Below are 27,293 nucleotides of genomic sequence, written 5' to 3'. Positions count from 1 at the left end.
AGACGAAATATACATTAGTGAAATTAACCGAATGATTTGAAAATCTATCCCTAGCTGTAGTTAACAAAAAAAAAACAAAAAAAAAACAAAAACAAAAAACAAAACAAAACAAAAAAACAAAACAAAACAAAAAAACAAAAAAAAAAAAAAACAAAAAAAAAAAAAAAAAAAACAACAAAACAACAAAACAAAACAAAAATTACTTTTTTTTAAAGTCAATAATTTTTCTTTGATAGTGTATTTTTAAAAGTTGTGCAGTCTTTGATTACACAGTCTCCTATAGAGCGCCCCCAATTTTGGAAACATAGTAAATAGTGACGTAAAATTTTCTCTCGGATTTGTTTTGAATATGTCTATGACGCTGTCACTTTTAAGACATTTAATTGGTAAAGATAACAATTTTCTATTCTTTTATACCGGGTTTTGCTATTTTCTAAAAGAAAAAAAAATCAGCTTACCACCTAAAATACTTATTGGCATATTTTTGTATGAAAATGATGACTAAACTCAGACAACAAAAATTCATAAGATGTTTCATGAATTTTTTAAGATATTATGATGTTTTGCAGTTGCCTTTCAATCCGGACATATGGGCCACATGCAACAAACTAAATATTTCGTAATATGTCTTGCTACATTATGTTTTTATGGTCGGAAAATTTGATTTATTGAAGAATGCAATCAAATCAAATGTTTCAACTCGGCGGGTGTTTCTAGAAAAGCAGAGGACGCTTACCCTACCTGTGCATCTGGTCCCTGCTCCCAGTTTTTAGTGGAGTCCGAGTTGCTGATTTGCTTTTGTTACCTTGTACATATGATTTTAGTTACTTTATTGTTCTTTGTTGTGTATGTCTGTTTTCCCTGTCTGGTCTTTGTCCCTGGGTGGATTACATTCTTTTGATTACCGCTTGATTTACTCTTTCAAGTTAGTATTAATTTTGTTGATGACGAACAAATTTACAACTGACACCCTAAGCATTTTACAGTCCGTGATTTCTCCCTTGAAAAATTAAAGTTAGCAGTAAATAAATAAATAAAGAAAATAGAACATGGTGAATTTAAAACATTTGTATGATATAAATCTTGCCATGTCAATTCTATTCTATGAAGCTTTAGATCTTATATTAAATAAGATGTTTATTAAGTTAACTGTTATTTTTAGCAATCAATAATCCATTTATATGACTGACAAATGAGTTTGGTTTTATCTATAGCAGGATGGGAGTACCATGATATGATCTGACAATCACTTGTTTAAATTGATATCATCTCAAACGAAGATGGATGGCGACTTCATCCACACTCTGAGTGTGAAATAGACCAGGAAATAGCGTGAATCAAAATTAACTGCTCTCAATTGGCAGATGATATGAAACAGTTACCAACAACAAGAATTTCTTTGAATTTGCTGACAGTTTTATTCGACAAGCAAAGACATTTATTGTTTAATACAGCTAAATTTTGTTTGTGCTTTACATTTAACGCTTTAACTGCGGGAACCATTATAATCTTTTATAAGAATGAAAAAAGGATTTAGTCGTTTTAGGACACAATTAAAGTAAAACTTTGTTTTTCGTCTTTTGTGCTCAAATTTTAAACAAAGAACAATTACTGTAGAAGCTATTATCCTTTTATACACCCGCCTTTCGAAATTAGACGTGTTGTGGTATACCGTTGTCCGTCCGTCTACACATCACACAATAATTCAAAAAGATCAATTTTAATAAAATCGTTTTGGAATGTTTCTACCGTTGCTAGCTTCCTTTTAATATTTACAAAAATTAGAAATCTATGATTTGGATTTATGAGACTTTACTTACATAAAAAGAGACATTTTCCATTTCGGACTAGTAAGTCAAAAACGCTTCCACCAATTTGCTTGAAACTTCGGTGAATCTTTATTACTATTAAAATAAACTCCCTTTTCGATTTGATTTATTATACCTTCCCATTCAACTGTGTAGGTATGTTCAATCTCCGTATACCCTATTCACAAAAGTGACGTATTCTTCTTTTTTTTTTTTTACAGTAATGAGTGAAGAATTCCATTTAAAAAATCTCAAGAAAATTAACAATCAAGAAGAAATAAAATATTTAATTAATATTAGTGTTGTATGTTTTAATCGAACATTGTCCATTTGTTATTCAAGGTACTGTCTTGTACAAGGATATCTACCTGCTAAAATTTGGTGTTGCTATCGTTTTTACAAGAATTGACTATGCCAAGATCAAGAAGTCAACAATTACATACGAAACACAAAACTTAAAATCAAAAACAAAACAAAGAGACAAACTCGAGATCTTAGAGGTTCTCAATGAAAACCTAAATAGTCCAAGTTTGCGTATTTGGAAGAAAATAGCTCTGAAGACTCTTCGCACACACCCGTCATTACCATTTCAATAAACCATAAACATATGCATATAATCATTTTGGAAATTTCGTAGACTGCTTTTTTAAATCGTAGGTCTCATTTTTTAAATAAATGATTAATACTAAACACGGGTATGTGACTTAAACAATTAAAAAAAATTAACAAAACATGTCGCTTCCATACCCCGACTGTTACAGTGCGTGACTAGCACGCGATTTAACTAATTTGTTATCAATTTCAACAAATAACAATGCTTAAGTGCTTCAGCAAAAGACAACCATACCGTGTAATTAAATTTTACAGCGTGTGTCGTCTTGCTGAGTGTCTCTTTTTGTTGTGGCCTCTCTGCTGAATGCCGTGGCTTAATTTGAATCTCGACAAAATGACACACTATTATAAAGATTTTACTTTGACAAAATATTCAACTGCGGGATTATGTTTCATCTCCACCATCTGGATACATTACATTTAAATCAAGTTCTATTCATTTTAACATCTGGAAACTCATTGCCTTTTAAGCACCTATCTATCCTTTTCTCCTTTTGATGTTATTATATTATCTCCCAATGGGCCATCAATTTAAATGGCAGGTACCAATTTGTCAAAAAGTAAATAACTAACTTAACTAACCAGACATTTTGAATAAAGTGTCACATATAACATGTAATATATCACTTAATTCTTGTTGCAAGTTCTTAAATGCAATTATTTAAAAAAAAATCATTGGCACATGTTAAAACTAAAAAAAGGATTACGCTTCAATGATGGAATAAAGATATTGGCACTTTTATGTAAGATTAAAAGAAGAAAAAAAAGAAGAAAAAACGTAAAAAAGATGCGTATACGTATAAACTTATTCCGAAGGGAAACCTGCACTCTTATGCAAACACACACCAAGTAGGAATTATCACAGGTTATCCGGTCACCAATCTTTTAAAGACGAGGAAAAAAAAAGCACACACAAAACAATTCACAAATTTATTAATAATAGTGGATACTTCTAATTATACTGGAAGAAATAAATTAAGGATGACAGTTGAGTAGTAAGACATAAGTTAAAGGGAAAATTAAACACAGCAAAATGTCAAAATGTCTTGAAAAATCAAACTAGTTGAAATTAGATTGTAAAAAAGACCCACAAAATAACACCCCTCCCCCTCCCAAAAAAAAAAAACAAAAAAAAAACAAAAAAACAAACAAACACACAATTACAAAAACATCGAAATTAAAACAATACAAAACAATACAGACCTACACAAACAACAAACATTGATAGACTACCACAAGACCCAAGAAGAAAATCTTCTATACTGCCGAGAAACACAAAATTAATGAAAAAATGCACTTTTATAAATATGATATAAACTAATAAACTAATAATTTTGTTTCATTCTCCATTCTGCATGCATTAAGAATAAATAACAATATGAACTGAATTGATAAGATGAAATAAAACATCTTTGTTTCAAGCAAATAATAATATGATACATGTTATGAAGATGTTATAAGCGTTTATGTGGTTTTGGACTGACTAATGGTAGCCTTTCATGAAAAAGAATCTTAGAAAATTTACAAGGTTTTGATTTAAACTAAGAAAGAAATAAAGAAAAGTTACGAGACCAACCGAAAGGCAACAGTCTTAGTCTTAGTCTGACTAATACAACTCTCGGAATCATTTTCTTGCTTATTTTCAAAAAGTGCACAAGTACATTAGAGAATGACATACGATGGATTTACGTGTATTTTCATGGTGTTTTGTTGATTTCAAATTAAAAGGCTTTATTTAATTTGAAAAGTAGGTATGGTCTCATTACGTGTATAGGAGTACTCCAATAAAACACAAATATGCGGAGCAATTATAAAAAGACAAAACATTTAAAATGAGTAAATCATAATTTACATATATCAAAATGTAAAAGCAAGGTACACAATTCTAAAAAAAATCTATGTAAAGGGTTGATTGTATGATTCTTTACACGTTAATGATGACCTAATTTAAAAAGAGCAGGTCTAAATGAATGATGTAGTTAGGATACAAAGCTACATAATTTAAGATCTTTACATTTTGACATTCAAATTGTTCATGTCATAACTTCAAACAGGTCTCTTGACTTAATGTTTATATTTAATACAATATCAACATTGAAGTACTTTTTATCTGTTCTGATGAATACTTTGATATTATCTTCAGTACCAATGATATTTCAGTTATGCTTCTAACTTAACTTGTATTTAATATCATGTAAGATTGTTATGGAAAAGGAGTGAAAGAGCTATGCAATCTCTTCATAAACATGTATTCAAAATAACCTGTAGAAAACTATGATTTAATGAATAGATATGAATTGATGGTTCACACTTTATCAAGATATACAAAACGTCACAACATTTGAATAATACAATATGTATACACTAGAGTAACTACCGATCAAGTTAGTGAATGATGCTTTTTCACAGAATAGTACTAAACAGTGAATATTTCCAACGTGTGGTACATACAAAGTCGGAATAACTACCAGCACAGACCGATTTTAGATATCCTTGTAGTTTTATATTCCTCAAACAATTTCAGTGCAACTCAGTATTATACTTCTTATTTCTACGCCCAACTTTCAAACTTTCTTCTTAACGTCAAACACCCAAAACGTTATAGATTTTTCAAATGCAGGAAACATTATAACATCATTTGGAATAAAAATTCACAACAAATAAATTTGGAAATAACAATCCACCGATAATATACATAATCATAATGTAATTAACTCCTCTTTTTCTTATGATATACTGGAGGGAAAATACCATTGTCATCAATACACTTTAGTTGTGCATAGTGTTCCAAAAAGTTCTTCCACACCTTGTTACAGCTTAATAAATTTTTGTTTCCTGTGAAAGATATAACAATAGGGATTTTCATATTTTGTAGATACTGAAAAACAACTCCGAATATTTCAAGTTTTCTTTTATCAGACAATAGTCTAAGAGTGCTTGTTCAAATAATTTCATGTTATTTTATTGTCTACTGGAGTGAATACCGTATGAGAAGATTAATATGAAAATGATGTACAGAAAAAAAAAACACTGTTATTAAGGTAGTAGAGCTGGGGTAAGGGAGATCATCCAAATTGAAAAGATTTTAGTCACTTGAGCGTTTGAACAACTAATATGCAAGCTTCAAAGTGATACTGATTTTAAAGAGAAATAACTCTAAGAAAGGGTTCAACTCAGTCTCAGCCTCAGTAACTCTGCTCTTTTGAAGTATTGATGAAATGTTTCAAATTGGTACACTGAGGAATATATTTTTATAAAATGTTTGAAATGATACCTTCTACTGCAAACCAAGATTCGTTTAGATAAAATATGAAAATTGAAATATGAAATAATCAGACATGAGAAAGTAACCAATAACCTTGCCAGTTTTATAATTCCGTAACCTTTTAGTGTGAAAAAATATACTTTTTTATAATTCCCTATAAACCTCAAGCTTTCTGTTTCATTTTGTTGCTTTGTTCAGCATATGACTCTATCCAACATTGCACTATGTTTAGCATATAAGTTTGTCCCTTCGTGCAGAAGTATGAATATTTGTGAGACAATAATTTGCATCAGTAGTTGACTCAAGCTGTCCCCGGCAATGATCTTCCATCAATATAAGTCACCATAACTTGATACTTGGTAACCTTATTGAATATTAACATGATTTTAGCCATAATGATTAATCATTAATCAAATATCCAATGCCTTACCCTACAATCATTAAAAATAAAAAAAAAATACACGGAGAACTTTTCTGAAAATTTGTTCATTTATTTGCATATGAATAATCCATATAATATCAGTTTTGTAAATTGAAAGCCTAGTATCTCTTCTAAAAAATGGATAGAATAAAATTTTATATTAATCTGATATATTAATCCTTTTAAAGTGAATTTGACTTAATATTCAGTTATTTATTTAAATATATTGTCAAAATGACCCTTAAATACCAGCTATTGTTCAGTTTGGCCAATGATTCAGAATTCTAAAAATAGCAATATTTTAGTCTTCATTGTTCAAAATCTGCACGGTGAATTTTCTTAAAAATTCACAAATGATTCGTCACAGTTAGTGTTATATCATGTACAAATTTAAAGAAAATTGAATTATTTGAAAATATTGGTGGTACCCGTGGTCTACTACCTTAAATATAAATGAATTACTATACAAATACGATTAATAAGTTATAGATCGAGTATATCCGCGAAATATGGAATGGTTATATGCAGGATTCATAATTTGTTTTGGACATATATATCAAGTCAAGCAATGGGTTAAATCTTGTCAGTAGCAAGGTAAAACAATAAATTGATTGCACTAATTTCTTTTTACTAAGAAAATCGTCATCTTCACAGTGTTGATACATAAAGTCAAAATTTTAATGTTACTTTTAGGTTTCATATGGCACCACAGCGATTCTGCTGTTGTTCTGAACCATTGGAACAGTTGATTTAAAATAAAAACAAACTTACCTACAACAATTAGCCCTTTACGAGCTCTTGTTAGTGCAACGTTAGTTTGATTTGCGTCTGTAATGAAGCCTAGGTTCTGTTTGCACCAACCCAAAGTCGGTGTTTGTTCAATTCTGTACTGTGGTAAAGATCTTACAAGACTCAAGATCACATAGTCCCATTCACCTCCTATATGTAAAATATAACGGATTTTTTTTTACATATACCAACAACCAAACCGTGAGCAATGCTCACTTATATGATATCCTCGCTTCCCCGTTGGATAACATGAATGTTTTGACGTCCAATTTGATTAAGATCAAAGTCTTAAATAGGAGATGAGCAATCGAAATATATTATAAAGATTATGTGAAAGTAACGATGAATTCCATGGGAGAAGTTGCAGATACTAGATGGGTATTATACAATCAGAAAAAGCAAAATACAGGTTTTCTATAGAAAACTATAAAACATTCAGATAAAGTCTGAAATATGGGATACACATCTTCAATAATAAATATACATTCTGTGAAAGTTCAGTGGAGTAGGAGAAGTTATTGATAAAAGGAGGCTGCGGAAGGAGGTATGGACGGACATAAGGAAATAGAGGTGGAAAGAAGTACGGACGGAAGGACAGACAATCTTATCACGGTATAACCACGACCATGCCAGCGGGGTTTGATAATGTTTTTCATTAAATGAATCATACATAAATAAATCAGTGAATAAATAGAATAATAATACAAAACTTTTTTTATATAAACATTTATGTTTACATTGACAAGAACAAATGTTCACATGATTTTTTATAAGAAAATTTCAAAAGCCTTCTCAATCAACATAACGTAACGCTTTTATATGAAAATCATATAAAACTCATTTTGCGAAAAAAAAAAAAAACAATATATCTTAAAATCAATTCATGAAAATGTCCTGTGAAAATCGATTAAAAGAAATCTCTTCCGAATTATTTTGCCTTTGAATTGATTGGAAACATGATGCACATAAAGCTGGGATAGAAAAATATTATCTTTTCGTACCTTGACTTGTAACAACTGTATTAACATTCGCATTCAGTAATTCCTTCCTAATAGCCGTGCACTGAGCATTATATTGGCTCATGATATTAATGTACTTAGATTCTATGAGCTCCTCATCCACAAGGTGTTGGTATATCTGTACCTGAATAAGGTAAAATGAATACTGAAATGAGCCGTTCAAATATTAAATGGCAACTTTCTGCTTAAAATAATCATCAATTAAATTTGTCCGAAAAATACCACAAATAATCAATGCTGATAACACATTTCTTAGTGATAAGGCCAATCATTATAAAATATTGCTTTTGAATTATGAAATGCATTTTTTAGATTAAAATGACAGTAATAGCTTCCGGATATCTAAACGAACACATCTTTTGAATAACCTTTCATTTGTTTTTACATTTGATTGAAAAATTTTCACTACTTTTAACAGCTGAACAAAAAGATATTAACCGTTGTTAGAATGAACCACCGTTTAAAACCAAAATGAAATATTATTCATGATTTTTGAAAAAATTAGCATCAATTGTTGTCCGAATTCAGGAATTTCATGAAAACGAACAAATTTCATTTTTATAAATTCAAATATCAGAAACTAACAACAAGTTTAACTTCTTGATAGTTTGAGCAAGATTTCTCATTTCCTTCTTCGGTGTCAAAAGGGAGATAATCTTCTGTGCCTTCCACATGGCGAAATATGACAGGAACAGCAGGGTTAATCCAAGACCGAAGCGGAACGTCTGTACACCAATTCTTTGAGTGTTCTGTCTTTAGTTTGTTGGAGTAAAACTCTTTTGATACGAAATCACAAATTTTCGGATTCTATAAATAAACAGATTTTTCAATGTTAATTCGTTTAATATGAAAGTTTAAAAATCAACAGTACACACAATTATTAGGAAGACCAGAAAATAAATAGAACTGCTACCATAAAATCTATCCGAAAACGTTTGCCTCATGTTTAGTACTACATTTGAACATATATTGGAAAGGTGTAGTCAATGCTTTATGTTGATGAATCAAGTAATTAGAATCAATATTTTTTGAAAATAAAACATGACATGAAATGTAAACATATTTTAGCTTTCATTTTCGAAGTCAGAAGCTTAAAAAATTACCATTCTATACTGTTTGTTAAGCATAGTAAAATTGCTTTTTTTTTCTGCCCATCTCTCAAATAGTGATTTGCCTAAGCCTAAATTTTCTGCTACTGTACATTTGACCACTGGTCGCAGTTGTTTATGGTCCCCAATCAAAACAACTTGCTTTGCTTTGGATGCAATAATTGCAGCCATTGTTTCCGGTTCTGTGCACATTCCACACTCATCAATAATAATTTGACAAATGTTTCCGTCGGTTGCCTTTATTACTTTTGGATTTGTGGCCAAGGATGTTGTACAGAATATGACGTCATATTTCTTTGCTTCCTCAACTGCCGCTTTAGTGACCAGTTTATTATATCTATTGATATCGGTACTATCCAGTGTACCTGTGTCCATTTTTCTATCGTAGGAAGCAATTTTTTCTGAATATTTGTTTTCTGGTTTCCGAATCAAAACATGCATTGATATTTCTCGTAAACCCTTATCCGACTTTGCATGTTCGCCTCGTATACGAGGAAAAACTTTCCCTGGCACAGGAAAGTCTTGATTTTCAATCGAACTTCCGTACCATCTCACAATTTTTGGACAGCAGTCTTGAAAACGTTTTTTCATCCACTCTAACAAACAAACAAAAGTAGCTGAATAATTGTATACTAAGAAAAACTTCATGTGTGAATATACTAGTGCAAAAAGCCAACAGGGCCACGATATATTGAATTGATAGGTCGATGCAAAATTAATCAAGCTTCACAATACCTCTGTCCAGAAAAACACACGTAAAAAATGAAATAATTTAAATGATAAAATAAAAGAAAGTTTCTGAACCGTTAGCTGCTATCCATATAAAATAGTTATCTGCCTAGTTTAATCAAATTCTGTATCGGGTGATGCATATACATTTTCTAGTACTATATAATCGTGTTACAGAATAAAAATATAAAAAACTATATTTACTCATTCTTTGTTAACGGCCAGGTTGTTACTTTTTGTATCTTTTTTCTTTTTTCGAATTCTACTAAACACGATAAAAACCTTTTTGTCCAACGTTTTTGACAAAAATATAAGTTGCTGTGCCTCAGTCATAGGTGATAGAAATGTCTATGTGTCTAGCACTTTTTCAACGTCAATCTCTTACTAATGGGACATATTAAACAACTTTAAAACCATAATCTCTTAGTAAAGAGTAATTCGATGTTTTGACAAAAATAAAATGAAAATAACAAAATGATAAAGGACTTAATGTTGTTCGAAGATTCTCGTAAATTTATTAGCTATCGTATTACAGGAACTACTATCTAACATACAATGCAAAATAAGATAGATAGAACTACACGTGGTTACAGTTATTCTGGTTTTGACGGTTATTGTTCAGGTAAAGCTTAACCGTCTAGAATCATAAAAGACTGCTATAGGGTACACTGTAGTGCAGGTTATTTAGATCCACTTACTTGCAACGAGATCTACAGATTTGTTCGATGGTCCACAAAACAATACTTGTTTTCTCACGCTATCTTTGAAAGATAATTCAGAATTTATTTTGCAGAACAGGTATACAAGTTTAATCCCAACGTTAGTCTTTCCAGTGCCTTTAATGATAAAATGAATTAAGGACGAGAATACAACAAAATATAATTGATGTAAAACGCTAAGTAACAATAAAGTGCATAATAGTAAAATCGATGGTATCTTGCAAATTAACCTACAAATACCTTACACAAGAAAACTTGCAACGTATATATATATATATATATATATATATATATATACATATATATATATATAGAAGGGTCTGAAAAATTCTCAACGACGTCAGAACTGTCAAATTTGCGGTGCAAATTTACTGTCGTTCCCTCCGCAGGACTCGAACTCGTACCGCTGTGACATCTATGACAACCCCGCCTGCACAAAGTCCAGCGCCCTAGACCACTCGGCCAGTTGGACTATATAAAAATATGGATTTCGCTGGCCGGGTCATTCCTCCTCGTAGAATTAATCTAGGGCTGTAACTTAGTACACAATGTATTGTTGTACGAGACAGTTCATCTGGGTGTTATTATGTAGGATAGAGGATCAAATTATTATATCTTATTCATATATATTTGATTCTAATGCTGCTGATGAGAGGTTACTCCTTGAAACACTTGTACAGCATATCGAAATGCGCAATATATATACATGTAATTGGTATTTTTATTTTTAATAACCACTAGGTCGATGCCACTGCTGGTGGACCAAAGGTCTCCCGAGGGTATTCACCAAACCAGTAATCAGACTTGTCGGGCCCCGTAAAATATAAACTTTTATTTATCATATTTATAAACAATTGCAGAATTCAAAATTTCAAAATGCCTAAATACTTAGGCATCATTTCCATATAGAAGATGGAAAAACCTCTCGGTAATGGATTTGGCTTCCTATAATTTTTGGTTTTGGGTTTTGGGTACATCTTGTTTACAATGAATTTTTGGATTAAGATCTTCCTATATATTTGTTTCTAATTCATAATTATATGTTTTCAATAGGATTTCAGAAATAAAAAAAAACCGACTTGAAATTTACCTTACTTGGCCTCAACATAGGTTCCTATGTTTTAAAAGCATTCTTCACATACGCAGCAGAATAAATACAATGAAATGACGTTACTTTATTGAATAAAATACCTTCAGTACATGATATTTCTTGTATTATCTATCAAAGCGTCTATTGATCTTAGATCTAAGTTAGTTTAAATATGTTTCAACCACTGCATGTAATATAGTTTCATTTCGTTTCAGTTTTAGTTTTGTTTCGGTTTAGTTTCATGCTATCTCATTTTCGCGTTATAGAGCGATTTAAACGATGAAAACATGTATTATTCGGTAACAATATGAGTACAGGCAATAGCTGTGGATTGAAAGCACACTAACGCCACTAAAAAGCACCGTCCATATAGGGTATATGTATTTTCCTCCGAAAAATTCAAAATAAAAGGAACAACATAAACAACAACGGAAAATAAAAAGCATATATTTGGCATGGTAGCCGATAAGTGCTAAAAGATATTAGCGGTCTACACTTAACTATACAGTGAGCACAATGCAGCTTCCATATACGTAAATGGCGGCCCATAGACAGGTTTTTGTTTTCGTTTTCAAATTCAAGGACAAGTTAACAAAACAACACAATGGCAGTAGGAAACTCACTGATACGTAAGTAGTTTAATTTCAATCATTGCCGGTGATAACAAAATTACCGGACACATGATCACAATTCACAAATCGTAGTGACACATTGAATGATACATGAATTGGCAAAGACTAGAATAAAATTTGAAAATTAAGTTATAGGTTAAGTCTAAACAGAATATGTTATATGTTTTTTGTAAGATGTTCGGATAACCAAAAATAAACCAGTAAAAGAAACCATCTCTATATTGTGTCTATTTTTTTTAAAATGAGACAAACTGACTGCATAAAAGTTTCAAAACGAGTGGTTGAAAATGGATGATTTACATTACTAATATATACTGACCTGGAGGCCCTTGAATCAAGCTAAAGGACGATTCTAAAGCTTTCTTGATTGCTCGTGTTTGGCTACGGTTGCTTTTTGTTAAATATGGACCGTGCATCATCTCGTTTGTTCTTTCCTTTTCCATTAGATTAACTTTGTCTGGTAATTAGATGAAATAAAAACCTCAAGTTTTCAAAGACGCATGCAATCATTGTTTCTTTTGTTTCGGGTTACCATGATAATTAAATTCATTGTACTTGTACACATACTTATGATTTTTTATGATGACATAATTTAAAAATAACTTCACAGTTCATGTTTTGCATAATATTAATCAGATCACACAAATTACGGACAGATTCTTCCGCCTGGTGCAAACGAGTTTTCTTTTGTGTAAAGCGAAAAACCGAGTAGTTCCAATATAAACTTATTAAAAAAGAGTAATCAAGGGAACTTATATTCTAGCGAAATTGAAAGAATGTAAGCCAGAGATAAAGACCAAACAAACACAACAAAGAACATACAGTAACTAAGATAATACATACAAAGTAACAAAAGTAAATGAGCAACTCGCGCTTCACTAAATTCCGGGAGCATAGACCAGTTACACCGGTAAACTAAACTTTGAACCTGGTGGAAAGAGTTTAGTCTGATGGTATTTTAATGCATTTTCGATCAAGTGTATTTGAGATTCCAATAATTTGAAACTTCCACCAGATTTGGTATAAGTCCCTCTCCTTAAATTTGTATTTGTGTCAAGTTAAAATTTTCATTGACTAGGGGTTATTTCATATTGCTCGCTTCCACTTTTAAAAATATATATATATATGCAGATCTTAAATTAAACACGTAAATTGTTAATGGAAATATCAAGATAATGGATACATTGACACATTCAATGCTGCTTAAAAGGTTTACGTATTTAAGCAATCTTTTTTTATTTGATTGTTAACGTTAAAATCTACCATAATGTGTCTATTATTAAACATGTTATTTTCTCTCGTTTGAAAATTTAAGGGTTGATTGGAACGTTTTTATACCCAATACTGGGATATCATGTCCTATTGCAATGGCTCTAGCCAAAGGTGTCGCCTCTTCTAAACACTGTAAAATCGCATCAGTTCTCCTGAACAAATATAAGAATAGAATTGCATTAAAAAAGTGGATAACTGAACGAAAAAAATTAAAATAAACAAAAGTCAAGCATTTTTTTTCAATGTCAAATGGGAAATAATAAAAATTAAACTAATTCACGGTAAATTATACTCTAATATTTTTCGTAGTCAGAAATGCGTTTCATAAGATCATGAAACGAACGGCAATGTATTATTAATGATAATAATAATAACAAGATGACTAATTGGAAAGAGTGAATTAAACCGAAATATGATCATGAGTGCCGAAGAACGCCTAGGTTTAACGAGTTTGCAGAGCTTGTTCCGCGCACAAATAAATCTTCCAGCTTCTTAACCCGAGTCATTATATTTTTGTTAGCCAATTTATTATCCTATTAATTACTAGTATATAGATTTTCTCCATAATTTATTGCTGTTTTCAACAAAAATATATTCGCGTTGTGACGTTTGGGCGAGAGAAAGTCCGAGAGTGAAGTTACCGAATTTATTCATTAGTATGAGTAATCCGTGTAATCGGATTTTTTTTTAACACAGGGTACATTCGATAAATCACTGCTATCTATATAATAATAATGCATAATATTTGCACATATTCTGTTTTAAATCTAGCGTGTGTATAAATTATTTTGGTTATATACTTTTATGTAAACTTTTTTTATGCATATAACTTACTGATCATTAGTAGATTTTGAAATAATTTCAATTCCACATACAGATATCTGTTTCTCCTTATAAAAAATCTCAGGTGGAACATTTCTTGACAATGCATGCAGTTTGAATATGAAGTCCATGTAATTCTTCCTAATCCGAACCCTCTGGAGCTTAGCATGGCCAACCCAAATATAGTAGTCCTTTGGTGAGAGGTCTTCTTTTCTTACTTTGCTTTGTTCAACTTCTGGTTTATATACTGAACATTTTATACAGAGGTAATCTGAACTTGTTACTTCCTTTATCCCTTCTTCATTTTCGTCATTTCCCTTGTTAGACTTGTACAGATGCTGATTATTGTAAACCTGTATATTTCTCTGCTCGCAATATATTCGTCCAAGAGAAAATTTGCCTTCATTTTCTGATAGGAATTTCACTGGTACATCATTTATAACGACCGGATTTCCCTTGACAGCATCAGTTGCTGCCTCCATTTCTACGATCGGCTTCCACGTCTTGACATAATCAGCAGTATTTGTATAGTTTGGTTTTGACGGTACTGACGAATAACGTTCCAAATATCTTACTGGATCTCTTTTGTGAAGAAGGCAATGTTTAACATTATTGGTCATGTCAAACAGCTCGATTTGTGGAACGAAAATACCCTTGATGAATTCTGCTGACATTTGCAAAGCGACTACCTGCAGGTAGTTAAATGTCATTGAAAATTCACAGCTATTACCTAAAAGCGGTCCATATTTTGTCTCTGAACTTACATCATCAACGGTTTTATAGCAAGATGGTATTTGTCTTGAAAATCCATTGTTAAGTTCATTTGGACATTCATTGTTATTACGGTTCACTTCACATCGTAACCGTTTTAATTTTTCCTTTTGTGACTTATTAGATATGAGTTCTTTAAGCATAGCTTTCCAGTTTCTATTTGGTTTGTGAATGCCTTTACGATGAGGGTTTACACGGAAACCGTCCTCTTCATCGTTGTTTTTAACATCAACAATGGTTCTCTTGTCAAAACTGTACAATACTTTTTTCCAAGACAGGCGTAGGATTGTCTTATTTGTTATATTGTCAGTAATGAATATAGGCTTTTTTACAGCATCAAGTAGTTTCAAAGGTAAGACCTTTGATTGCTGCCGGAGGTCCTTTACATCTGGCAAACTGACAACAACTTCTTTTTCAGAAACTGTCTTGACAAAGCTGTAAAAAATTCTTGGATATTTAGAAAGTTTATATGCCAATATTAAGGATTTACAATGCTTTTGAAATTTTCGAGCTCGATTTGTCATTTCATTGATATCTTGACATATCATTTGAATTTCATTCTCAGTGTAACAAGGTGTCCGCTGATCTAGAGCACAGTGTACAAGACGATGTACAACGATATCGGCGTATCGACGCAATGGAGAAGTGAAGCTTGTATAACGATTCAGGTTAAGACTAAAATGCATCTGATTTTGTTTTGAACCTAAATCACTAGAACATATATATTCAGCTCTTTCTTGGTGTTCATACCATTCGTCAAGTGCAACACAAGCAAAGGGATGCAATCTATCACAACCTAAAATTCTCGCAGTGTCTTTGAAGTTTTTATTTTCAATTGAGCACAAAAGATCCCTCCAAACCCATCGCTGAAATAAAAGCATCGTTTCGTTTGGACAGTCGTCATTTTTAGATATTTCAAACTTGTAGTTGGGTAAATCTGAAGGACAAGGCTTAAAATTTTGTAGTTTCATCACCAAATGTGAGTAACTCTTATGAGACTCCATCCACTCTTTGATAGATTTCGAATCTGGTGGAGATTGTACTCGAAGTGGCACACAATTTTTGAATCGAGATAATAGAAATGTACCTATTGCATTGTTAGCTAAAATCATAAGCTCTTCGACGAGGTAATGTGCTTCCCTGGTCTCCTCAAAGTCACCATCATTTTCTTCTTCATTCCAATTTGGTATGGGTACATGGTACATTGCATTACCCAATCGTTTCTGTCTAAGATTATGTGTAATATTGAATAGATCGCGAACGCTTTGGTAAATTTCTTTCGATACGTTTGGTTCCCCTTCTCTGATAATATTTTGAGTTTCAGTGTAAGTTAACCTTAACTTAGATCGAATTACACTTTTTTGAATCTTTGGCGTATCAGAAAATAAAATTCCATCTTTAGAAAATTCAAAAAATATCGATATAGCAACCTTTTTTTCTCCAGGAAGTAGGCTTAATTTTTGTGTGCTAATCGGCTCTGGAATCATATGAAATGGAAAAAAGCCTTTTCCTCTGTAATATGTTGTCATTCGTTCTTTTGCTTCAGTATCGATTGGATCATTCATCTTTATCCATGTTGTTACATCGGAAATATGTACTCCAACCATAAACCCATCTACGGTTTTCTCAATACTAAGAGCGTCATCTAGTGCTTTCGCATTCGCCGGGTCTATAGTGAAAACATTTAACTCTGTTAAATCTTTCCTGTTTTTTTCATCACAAAAATCTTCATTTTCTATCATAGATTGAACACTGCTAACAGTATGTTCAGTAAAGATTGAGGGTATCTGATTTTGAAGTCTCAAAATTTCAATTCCTGATGACAAACCTTTCTTGGCGTTCAAAACTTTTATTACAGCACCCAATGGGTAAATATTTTCCCAACAAATCAATGCAACCAGAAAGACGTAACTTTGCTTCTCGTCTTGTTGGACATCAATCGTCTTCTGATGCTCAAACGATTCTTCATCAGAATTATACCTGTATATACCGACTTCACTTTCTTTTTCGTTGTTCCTGTGCAAGGCATGGAGTTTTGGAACAATTTTAGAAATCGGTATCATCAAACGATGACTTGTTTCATCTATTGTGCAAACAAATACTGGATACTCAACTGAAGAAAAGTGATTTCGCTTGAGTATACCACATATCTTTCCATAAACTTTCTTTTTTGATTTACCATCAGCATTGGTAGATGTTTCATTTGGTTGGGTTTCTATTTTAAGAATTTCTACACACACTTCATCTTCATTGTATACTTTACCAATCTTTGATCTGCCAGATATTTCGATTTCTGATATTTGGTCGGAATGATCAGCATTTGTACAGATAGCTGAATGTGCCGACTCAAGTCTTACTATGCATCGTTTATACTTTTGTGGGTATTTGGAAAGTAAATTATCCAAGTCTGTCTTACTTTTGAAGATTTCATAAGTAAAGGAATCGTGTTTCTTGCTCCCCTTATATTTGTCGACGCAATTTTGGGAAAGTTTAAGACCATTCTGTATAATAAAGTGCTCATCAATCTCAGTAGTCCTCTTCTCATTATACATTTTCAAACTCTGTTCATATAGATTTTCATGATCAGGATCCTCAGCCTCGGAATCAGAATCAGCATCATTTGCTTGGCTATTTTCAAAAATGTTTTGACAATGCATCTCATCAAATTCTTTGTCATCTTTGATTTCAAAATTTTTGTGAGGTTTATCTTCTTGAACATCTTCAATCTTTGCGTTTGATTTGATTTTTTTTTCAACACTTTCCCATGTTTCCGTCATTAAGTGATCTTCTGTCCAACGCCTCTTCGCTACAAAAAGGAATATTGTATAAAAAGAGGCTCACATGGGCTTAAATCACTCACCTGGTTCATGTTTTTCCTTTGAAGGGCATTAATTTAACTCTAACAAGGAGTTGTCGGACATTTTTGACCCAAAAGAAGACTTAGGTAGGACATAATATAAGGACCATTTCAACAATTGAAAGTTTTTTTCTACCTATCATAGTTTTCAAAATATTTGCTAAAAAAACTTTAATTTTCTGCATTCTAAGGGAAATTACTCTAACAAGGAGTCGTCCAACATCTTTGCTCCAATGCAGACTTTTGTAGGCCTTATCATGAGGATCATTTCGGCAATAGAAATAATTTGGCTCGACCTTACAGTTTTGGAGATATGCGAGAAAACTTATGCTAACACCTATGTTCTTTTTTTAGTAACGGCGGCCATGTTTTTCGGCGGATAAAAACATCAACATATTAGCTTTATGCAGAATATACTAAGAAACATTCATTCCAAGATTGGTTCTAATTGATCGAGGAGAAGATAAAAAACATTAAAAATAGCAAAATAACGTCGAAAAACGGCCATAACTCCAATATGACTTAACAAATCAAAACGAAAATTTGACCACAGATAGATTTCATCATGTTAAACAGTTCTATCTAGTCAAAATTTAGCTACACCATACGGTTTGGAGATATATGCAAAAACTTTTGTCTGACCCCATGTTTTATTTTTAGTAACAGCGGCCCAATTTTTCCACGGATCAAAAATCCTCACATCTGTTATATGCAGAGTGCCCTAAGGAGCATTCATACTCATATCAAGTTTGGTTCTGGTTCTAATTTATCAAGTAGTGTCAGAGAAGAAGATTTTTGAAAAACTGTTAACGACGCCGACGGACGATGCAAAGTGATGGTACTATCTCAACTAGAACTAAAAAAAACACTATCTTGAAAAAACAAGCAACATCATACTATTTCTACTTTGAACAAATCGCGAATGAACTTTTAAAGATAAGTTCAGAGTCTTAAACATGTGGCCAAATTAATAAAAAAAACCATTTTTTTAAAAACTGAATGATTTAAATCACATTGTATTTTCTTGTAAGTAAAAATATTTTGCCGTTAGAATTACATAAAACAATCACACTTACGACGTCTTCTTTTTTTCCTCACATGTTTCTCGTATTTCTCTTTTACGAATTTAGCTTTTTGTTTTTGCTATAAAACAGACAATTGTCATTTTTTATTATTCTTATTTGAAAAGCAAATTGTGGGCAACGAACATAAAACAAAACATTACATGAAAAAAAACTAAACGTAGATTTAGCGACTTGATTAATTGTGGTATAGGAATACTGTATTGCATGATTTACGGATAGTCCAAATTAAAAAGAGTTGATTCGCCATCGCAATTATAAAAAAACATATAAAACAATAAGTTTAATTTTCAACAATCTATATTTCAGATATGGAACCCCTAGAGGGACTATCGAGGACATATATAGGTTGATAGATATGTATATTAGAAAGACAAATCCGCCTGTTTGTCAAGAAATAAGTGTTGCGTTAAAAATCGCCTTGTAAGACAAAACATTTTATCTGGCTAACATATGTATGTCAACAGTGAACAAAAATGATTGAATATGATGCATTTATGTCTAACAAAAATTGGTTGAAGAGCAGAAAATGCATCATTTTCGTTAAAAATATTTGTGACCAAACCTGAAATGTAGGCAATTTTCAAATTTATAAAAAAATTGCAATGAAAGGATTTAGTTTCGTCCTGCCACCAAATGTATTTATTTTATTCTAACAATTGTCATAAAGCACAAAATGCACTACAAACATTAAATTCTATGATATAAAATTACCAATTTCATTTTTAACGATAAAATAATGTTCCATACACATGATTAATTTTCACAGTATACACATCAATGTAATCCAACGTTTTTACTCAAGGATTTTAGCACATTTCTATAAGAGTAATCAAGGGAACCAAGGTTATAGCGGTAGTCAAAAGAATGTAATCCAGGGACAAAGATCAGATATGGAAAACAGACATACACAACAAAGACCATAAAGTAACTAAAATCATACATACAAAGTAACCAAAACAAATGAGCAAAACGGACTCCACTAAAAACTGGGAGCATGGACCAGGTTCACCGGTAGGGTAAGCGTCCTCTGCTTTTCTAGAAACACCCGCCGAGTTGCTCATAAAAGCTCAAGTCCGGGGTAGACAAACGAGGAAAGGAAAACTATGACCCGTTGAATAAATCGGTTTTCATGGTGCTGATGGATACACCGTAACGATCCACGAGTTCATGATGACGACCACAAAACTTCTGTAGTGATGACTTCAATCTTGTAGCAACATAACCCTGTTCCAGAAGCCTATTTGTTAGAGTTCTAGTGCGATACAAAAAGTCTGCGTAGTTTCGGCAAGCTCTGGCATAGCGTATGAGTTGTGATATGAACACTCCATACGCAGGAGCCGAAGGGATGTTGCCACAAATGAAAGGAAAGTTGACAATTCTGAATGAAAAGTCATCACGTTTGTCGTAAAGTTTGGTCAATAGTTTCCTTAACCACCGATTTCTAAGTGTAGGTCAAGATATGAGGCTGACTTCACAGTGTCTGTAGTATACTTTATCTCAAGTTCTTTTGGGTAGATGCGATGCATCAAATCATCCCCGAAATTAAGATTGTTTAAAGATAATACGTCATCTATATAGCGGAAACTGAGATTGAAGGATCTAGCCAAACGATATTCTTTCTTTCTGATCAGATCAGCTATAAAGGCAGCCTCATAAGAGTAAAGGAATATGTCAGCAAGTAAAGGAGCACAATTTGTTCCCATTGGAATGCCGACCGTTTGTTGACAAACACGTCCACCACACTGGACAAATATGTTGTCGATTAAAAATTCCAGCAGTTTGTAAACATCTTCTGTATATTTGGAAGATGATTTGGAATTATTTCTTACAAAGTATGAGGAATCTCTACCAAGAACTATATATTTGTATCTAGGTGTACGACCTTTTCTGGAAAAACAACGATGTATAATGTTTTTAAGTCGGGATTTTAACTGAGTATGGGGAATAGATGTATACAGTGTTGATAAATCATAGGTTTTAATGCTATTATATTCAGATAATAGTCTTGAACTGATCTTTCGATTTTTTCAAGTTTCACATTGAATTAATACCACTACGGGAGTAACAAGTGTTGTGGTAGGAATGCAGACCTTTTTTGACAGTTGTGAGTATAGAACTTAAAAGTTTTGAAAGAGGTTTGGTGGTACATTGCAGATCCAGCAATGAAACGTTGTTTGTATGGATTCTTGTGGAGTTTAGGAATCCAGTACATAGACGGTAAATCACAATCATCGTCCTTGGTAGAGAAACCAAAAGAGGATAGCACAGATTTATAAAGCTTTATACTTAAAACTATAATATACTATTAGGTACTTGATTTTTTTCGGGTTTTATGGTATTCTTCATCAAATTTGCATTTTTTCGGATTTTATGCTTTATCAAACATTTATTAAAACTATAATTTTGCCGTTGGTTAACAATTTTCAAATAAAATCTTTGAGAATAAGTAATCAGGGGAATTCTAACGGAAATCATAAGAATGTAATCCAGGAAAATTGACCAGACATGGAAAACAGACACACACAACATAAAATAATCTAAATAATACGTACAAAACAACAAAAGTAAATGAGCAACTCGAACTCCACTCCACTTAAAACTGGGAACATGTAGTAGGTGTACCGATAGGGTAAGCGTCCGTCCTTTGCTTTCCAAGAAACATCCGCCGAGTTGCTAAAAATGAAGTCCGGGGAACACAAAAGAGAAGAGGGAAACTATGACACGTTGAACAAATCAGTTCTCATGGTGCAGATGGATACACCGTAACGATCCACGAGTTCATGATGACGACCATAAAACTTCTGTAGTAATGACTTCAATCTTGTAGTAACATAACTCTGTTCCAGAATTCTAATTGTAAGACGTATAGCGCGATACAAAGGCATGCTTCATAATCTTCAAGCTCCAATCAAAAACATCTGTAATGGATACTGAATATTTGAAAAAAGTCTTAAAACACATCTGAGAATGAAGAACTTATGTCAATAGCCCACAATTATTGAAAGTGTTGTTTTGTATCCATCTATTGAAACTGATTAAAGCATATCATAATCAACCAGTTTCCTTCTTAAATGATTATCTTTACCACATACAGCTCAAACATATTTCGTTGGACACGAGTATTTCCATTTATTTTCAATGCCACATATTTAAAACGATAATATTCTCAGAATGAATTTGTCTCCTTCTACAGAAATTTACTTCAGTTACTCAAATTTAAATGTTCAAAATTAAAAACTAAATGAAATATATAAGCAGAGTAGACTTAGATGACACATATATATGAAACATTTAGAGGGCGTCCATGCCAAAACCAGGCAGTGGATGACACATGACAAATTTTGTTTTAAAAAAAATCATCCATTTCATACCGCAAATGCATTCTTTCTCAAAGTTGAATGTTGGTTTTTGATTAACTGCAATGGTTGAAGAAAAATAATTACATAGAAAGCATTGAAATTCATTGAAAAGAGGAGGTAATTCTTTCAAATTCATTCAAAATTTGGTTGTTTTCTTAAGGAACTTTAAAATCTTTTTCTGAGCCATCCATTGTCTATTTAAAAAAAAATATGCGTACCATTTGACATACATATGATATAAACATTACATTGGAACAAAATATTCCGTGGGATAAAATTTACCATGTGCCATCCATATCATAGGAACTGCCCGGCTTCTTCATGGACAGTCTCTTAATGTATTGGATAGTCATCATCATAAGAAGTTACCCTATTTTTAGTGATCAACAATCAATTAAAAAACAAAACAATAAAATATCAACAGTTCATCTATTCATTGAAAGTTACTATCAAAATATCGAGAAATGATTGCAAAAAAGTTTCTTTTTATATTTTAGCCCCATGAAGTAATGATTCAGAAATAGTTGTGGCCCGTACATGAGCCTTCTGTATCGCGTGTAATTTTCACTTTACTATTGTAAAATTTCGTAATTTTCACGTCATCGCCTTCACTATTTCACCATTTCTTAAATACGTAGCTAGCACTGCACTTATTTTTTGGCATACAGGCGGAAATATGTTTCAAATACATCATTAATGAATACAATATAGGTCTACAAAAATCCTTCTAGGGGAAGGGTTATGCTGGCCCATGATTTATTCCAAGCGCTTAGATAAATATACGGTTAATACAAAATGATAACTTTACCAAAGGCCAGAGCAAATTTATTGAATAAATTATATATTTCATATATTTTAAACAGAAAATATTTTTTGGTATAAGTGTAAGAAGAAATATCCAACGATAGAACTACATCTAGTTCGATTGGTTGATAATGAAAATGAAATGTCACTAATTGAATTAGTGATTACAACTTGTTACAAACTGATGAAAGCTTAATTTCAAACCTGTTTCATTTGTTTATAATTTGAATCCCTGACATATTCGTCGTCGCTATAGACACTATCGTCAGATAATAGGACGGCTGCCTCTGCTTCATGTATCATTAAATCTAACTCTGATACATAAGGCTGCTTTTTCTATGTATGAGATCAAGAAAAACGACATAAAATGAAAATTATGGCAATAAGATGAAACGCAAATAAGTTAGAGAATTTAGACAATTACAAATCAAAATAAGAAATCATACAGAACAGTAAAATCGGATTTAAATTTGGGGTTTCATTATACAAGCAATTCAGATGTCATTATAGGTTTATATACCAAAATCAGAGGGATGCAGATGTATACCTGGTCAACATAGTAGAAATATATATAGGTTCTTTGAGATTCATGTGATATAAAAAAATCCCGAACTTTTCATTATTAAATGCAAGAATTAATGTCAAATATGTAAAGGAAAATGTAGTTAAAATGCGAGTAGTACATCTGTCAAAAACATAAATTAGTGACAAAAGTGCATTTCTTGTGCTGGTCTTAAGTTTATTTTCCTGTCTAAAAAATCGAGATTAACAAAAATTGAAATACTGCATTAGGACTATCCATTGTTACTTCCATTTTAGCTAAAACAAATTTAATGTATGTGCATTCAGGTAAAAAGCTTACCCCATCGCTTTTAAATTCAGCTAGTTTTTTCTTGGCGATTTCGAATTTTCCCAATTTCACCAACGATTTGATCCATGTCCGGTAGAAATCCTCATTACCTGGACAACTTCTCGTATCCGGTAGGTTGCATTCAACTGAATGTTAATGTACGTTGAGGATTGAAAAGAAACAGTTAAGACATATTGTATCACATGAATTATGGATATTGCCTTAACGAGTTTTGTTTTGTTTTGATTTGTAAATGCCAAAAAGTCAGCCTATCAATAAATTATTTTACTTTGAGTTATTTCTTATCAGCGGAGAATGAACTGTACTTATTGGTTAAAACATTGTCATGTGGTGATCATTATAAAGAAACCAAAGGTACAAAGATAAGTACATTAAAAAAAACAGAACACAAACCAGCAACAACGACCAGAAAAGAAGAAAAAGACACACACAACAAAGAACATGAAATATCCAAAATAACACGTACATGGAAATAGAAGTAAACTAACAACCTGGACTTAAAAAAATGGGAGCATTAACTAGTTGCACAGGAAGGGTAAGAGTCTCTGTTCCTCTAGAAACACCTACCAAGTTGCTAATTAAATGTCACCTCCAGTGTTGAAAAGGAAAGGAAATCTATGGCACGGTGAACAAATCGGTTCTCATGGTACAGATGGATACATCATATCAATCCAAGAGTTTATGGTGACTTTACCTTGTATCAACATACACTACTCAGGAGACTAATTGTGAGGAGACTAGTCCGTATATTTTCGGCATGCTCTAGCATAACCAGAAAACTCCATATGAAAACTCCATGCACAGGTGCTGAAGGGATGTTGGCACAAATGAAAGGAAAGTTTGCGAACCGAAACGAGATATCATCACATATGTTGTATTGTGTGAGTTTTTCCTTTACCATCGATCTCTTAGAAAAGGTCAAGATCTGAGTCTGATTTCATAGTCTCAGTTCTGTTAATGCAAAGGCGGCATAACCACACACAGCAATGCCTGCTTAAAATTCCTCAATGAAAATAACGCAATAGTTTTCCGTGCAGATGTCATTATGGATGAACTGAATGACCATGGGAAGTGAAATTGACTTTAACATTTATAATATTCTCGATTGTGGCTGGCGGCATTATCATCGTATCCAACAAAATAATCGTCCTTTGGGGAGTCAATTTATAATGTTAATGCCCTCTCATTTGTCTGTAATTTTGTTTTTTTTAATGTTCTTTTTTTGTGTGCGTCTATTTTTTCTTGTCTAGGCGTTATGCTTGGATTATGTTCTTTTTGGTTACCATTCGATTCCTGGTTCCCTTCATTTTCCCTTTATAAGCAATTATTGCATAAAATAAAAAAGTACAATCAACCATTACATAAAATTGATCACAATCAATAAAAATCTATTCTACTTCAAAAGTAGTTTTTAGATTTAAACTTTTTTACGAATCGATCAATGAAATCACGAAATACGGTTCGGAGCTTTCATAAAAATTCCTACTAATAGTTCACTAAAACATCAACCTAAACAGTGATAACCTGTACCTATTGCTGCTTAAGCTCCATTTACAGATAAGTTAAAGACCTTACCTTTCTTTAGTATCAAGCATGCATGCTCATACTCGCCCTGTGCATTAAAGGTATTAAAAAAGAATTGATAAAAATAGAATATGAGTTGTTAAAGAAAACAATTAAAGATTAAACAAGGTTAACCGATCATAAGAAACTCCTAAAGAAATGGAAGAATTTGTCTGATTCAAAATCCAAGAGGAAATATTTTAATTGATATTTATTTTTCATCATTTTCCCTTTCGAAATATTTCTAAAAGGGCTCAAAATGTATTCTTAATCGAAGAATGCTCAACAACTTTGAACTATGCATTTGTATTTACTACAACCGTTGAAGTTAAGATATATATAAAACATTGACTTTGATTGTGATAAAAATATTTACACGATGCACTACGATGCTAAAACACCATCGTCTCGACAATACATAAAGGTTATTCACTCTTGTTACACAACAAACTATCAAGCATAAACCAGAATGAAGATAAGAACTGTTACCTGGAGATATAAACACTTTGCAATCCGGATTTGGTTCGTTCGAATATACAGGTTCACACTTGTTGGATTTCTTAATTTTTGTTGGATCATCTCCAATGACATTTTGAGATCTATGTAAACATAAAAAGCTTTCTCAAAAATGGCGTCACTTATACATTTAAAGTTGGTTGTGGTGTCAGATTCATTTTTGTTGATAGTATGGTCTGAGTTGGTTTCATATTCTTGAAGTTCTTTTGTGGTGTTAAATCCGATACTATCAACGGCTTTAAGAAATACCTGAAAATATAAGATTTGTGTTCTAGTAAAAAAAAACAATTAATGTTAAGTGTAACATTGTGACGCGGCAACGTGAATTTGGATTGCGGAAACGACGTTATAAGGATTTTAAGGCATGAACCCTGAGAAGAAAGACCACTTCGTAACGCACTATTATATTTAAGTTAAATTATGTTGAAACTAGTACTATGCAATGTGATATGATTAGCATCATGTTTGTTAAAACCTTTCTAGCCAAATAAATACCTGTAGAAATCTTAAGATTTATTGAACATTATCAAAAGAAAGAAACTAGTTGAAATATTCAATATCGTTATTCTTTAATTCTTTACAAGATTTAAGAACGTCATTCCATTACCTGGTTGTCTTCATGCGTTTTTAAACATCCAAAAAGTTGCATCCACAGAAAGCAGATTTCAACGGCATATTCCAAATATGGTTTTACATCCCCGTCCAGTAAAAAAACTTTTAAATAAAGATAATGCAAATGTTTAACTATAGTTTAGAAATGGAAAATCCTACATTTGATGCTTTAATATAAGAAAAACCAAAATGAACTAAAAGACAGACATTAATGAAAAATCATGTAATATATAGCGTTTTACAAAAGACCAAGGAAATTTTCATTCTTCAAAAGTTATTACTAGAATAATAAATAAAATAAATCCTATAAATTTGTTTGATCTTACTGAGAGCAGATACAAAAACACGAGAAAACCATAACGAACTATTGGTCGGCATTCCAATTCGAACGAATTGTGCTCCATTACTTGCTGACCTATTCCTTCACTCTTATGAGGCTGACTTTATAGCTGATCTGATCAGAAAGAAAGAATATCGTTTGGCTAGATCCTTTAATATCAGTTTCCGCTATATAGATGACGTATTATCTTTAAACAATCCTAATTTCGGGGATTTGATGCATCGCATC

General features: G+C 32.1%; 1 protein-coding gene across 4 annotated transcripts in view; it reads right to left on the bottom strand.

The window, feature by feature from the left end:
• Positions 1 to 3,337: 3,337 nt before the first annotated feature.
• Positions 3,338 to 27,293, bottom strand: part of LOC148629080 (3'-5' exoribonuclease HELZ2-like) — a 30,258-nt gene continuing 6,302 nt past the window's right edge. The window contains exons 4-18 of one of the 4 annotated variants that reach the window (XM_088543482.1): positions 26,721 to 26,827; positions 26,087 to 26,362; positions 25,610 to 25,646; positions 24,026 to 24,159; positions 23,368 to 23,499; positions 18,992 to 19,058; positions 14,300 to 17,864; positions 13,532 to 13,617; positions 12,513 to 12,650; positions 10,451 to 10,588; positions 9,018 to 9,619; positions 8,500 to 8,721; positions 7,897 to 8,038; positions 6,878 to 7,045; positions 3,338 to 5,255 (exon numbers count right to left, since the gene is read on the bottom strand). In XM_088543482.1, coding sequence (XP_088399608.1) covers positions 5,131 to 5,255; positions 6,878 to 7,045; positions 7,897 to 8,038; positions 8,500 to 8,721; positions 9,018 to 9,619; positions 10,451 to 10,588; positions 12,513 to 12,650; positions 13,532 to 13,617; positions 14,300 to 17,864; positions 18,992 to 19,058; positions 23,368 to 23,499; positions 24,026 to 24,159; positions 25,610 to 25,646; positions 26,087 to 26,362; positions 26,721 to 26,827 — 5,939 coding nt within the window. In that variant the 3' untranslated portion in view covers positions 3,338 to 5,130. Of the gene's footprint in view, positions 5,256 to 6,877; positions 7,046 to 7,896; positions 8,039 to 8,499; positions 8,722 to 9,017; positions 9,620 to 10,450; positions 10,589 to 12,512; positions 12,651 to 13,531; positions 13,618 to 14,299; positions 17,865 to 18,991; positions 19,059 to 21,552; positions 21,844 to 23,367; positions 23,500 to 24,025; positions 24,160 to 25,609; positions 25,647 to 26,086; positions 26,363 to 26,720; positions 26,828 to 27,293 lie in introns of those variants that run through there. The other 3 variants (XM_088543491.1, XM_088543506.1, XM_088543500.1) reach the window with 3 other exon arrangements.

The sequence above is a fragment of the Perna viridis genome, chromosome 1 (assembly GCF_037379345.1).
Source record: "Perna viridis isolate PV_CMFRI_1.1 ecotype Kerala chromosome 1, ASM3737934v1, whole genome shotgun sequence".
NCBI lineage: Eukaryota > Metazoa > Mollusca > Bivalvia > Mytilida > Mytilidae > Perna > Perna viridis.
The sequence above is the reverse complement of the archived record's forward strand: the minus strand, read 5'-3'. Positions and strand labels throughout refer to the sequence as shown.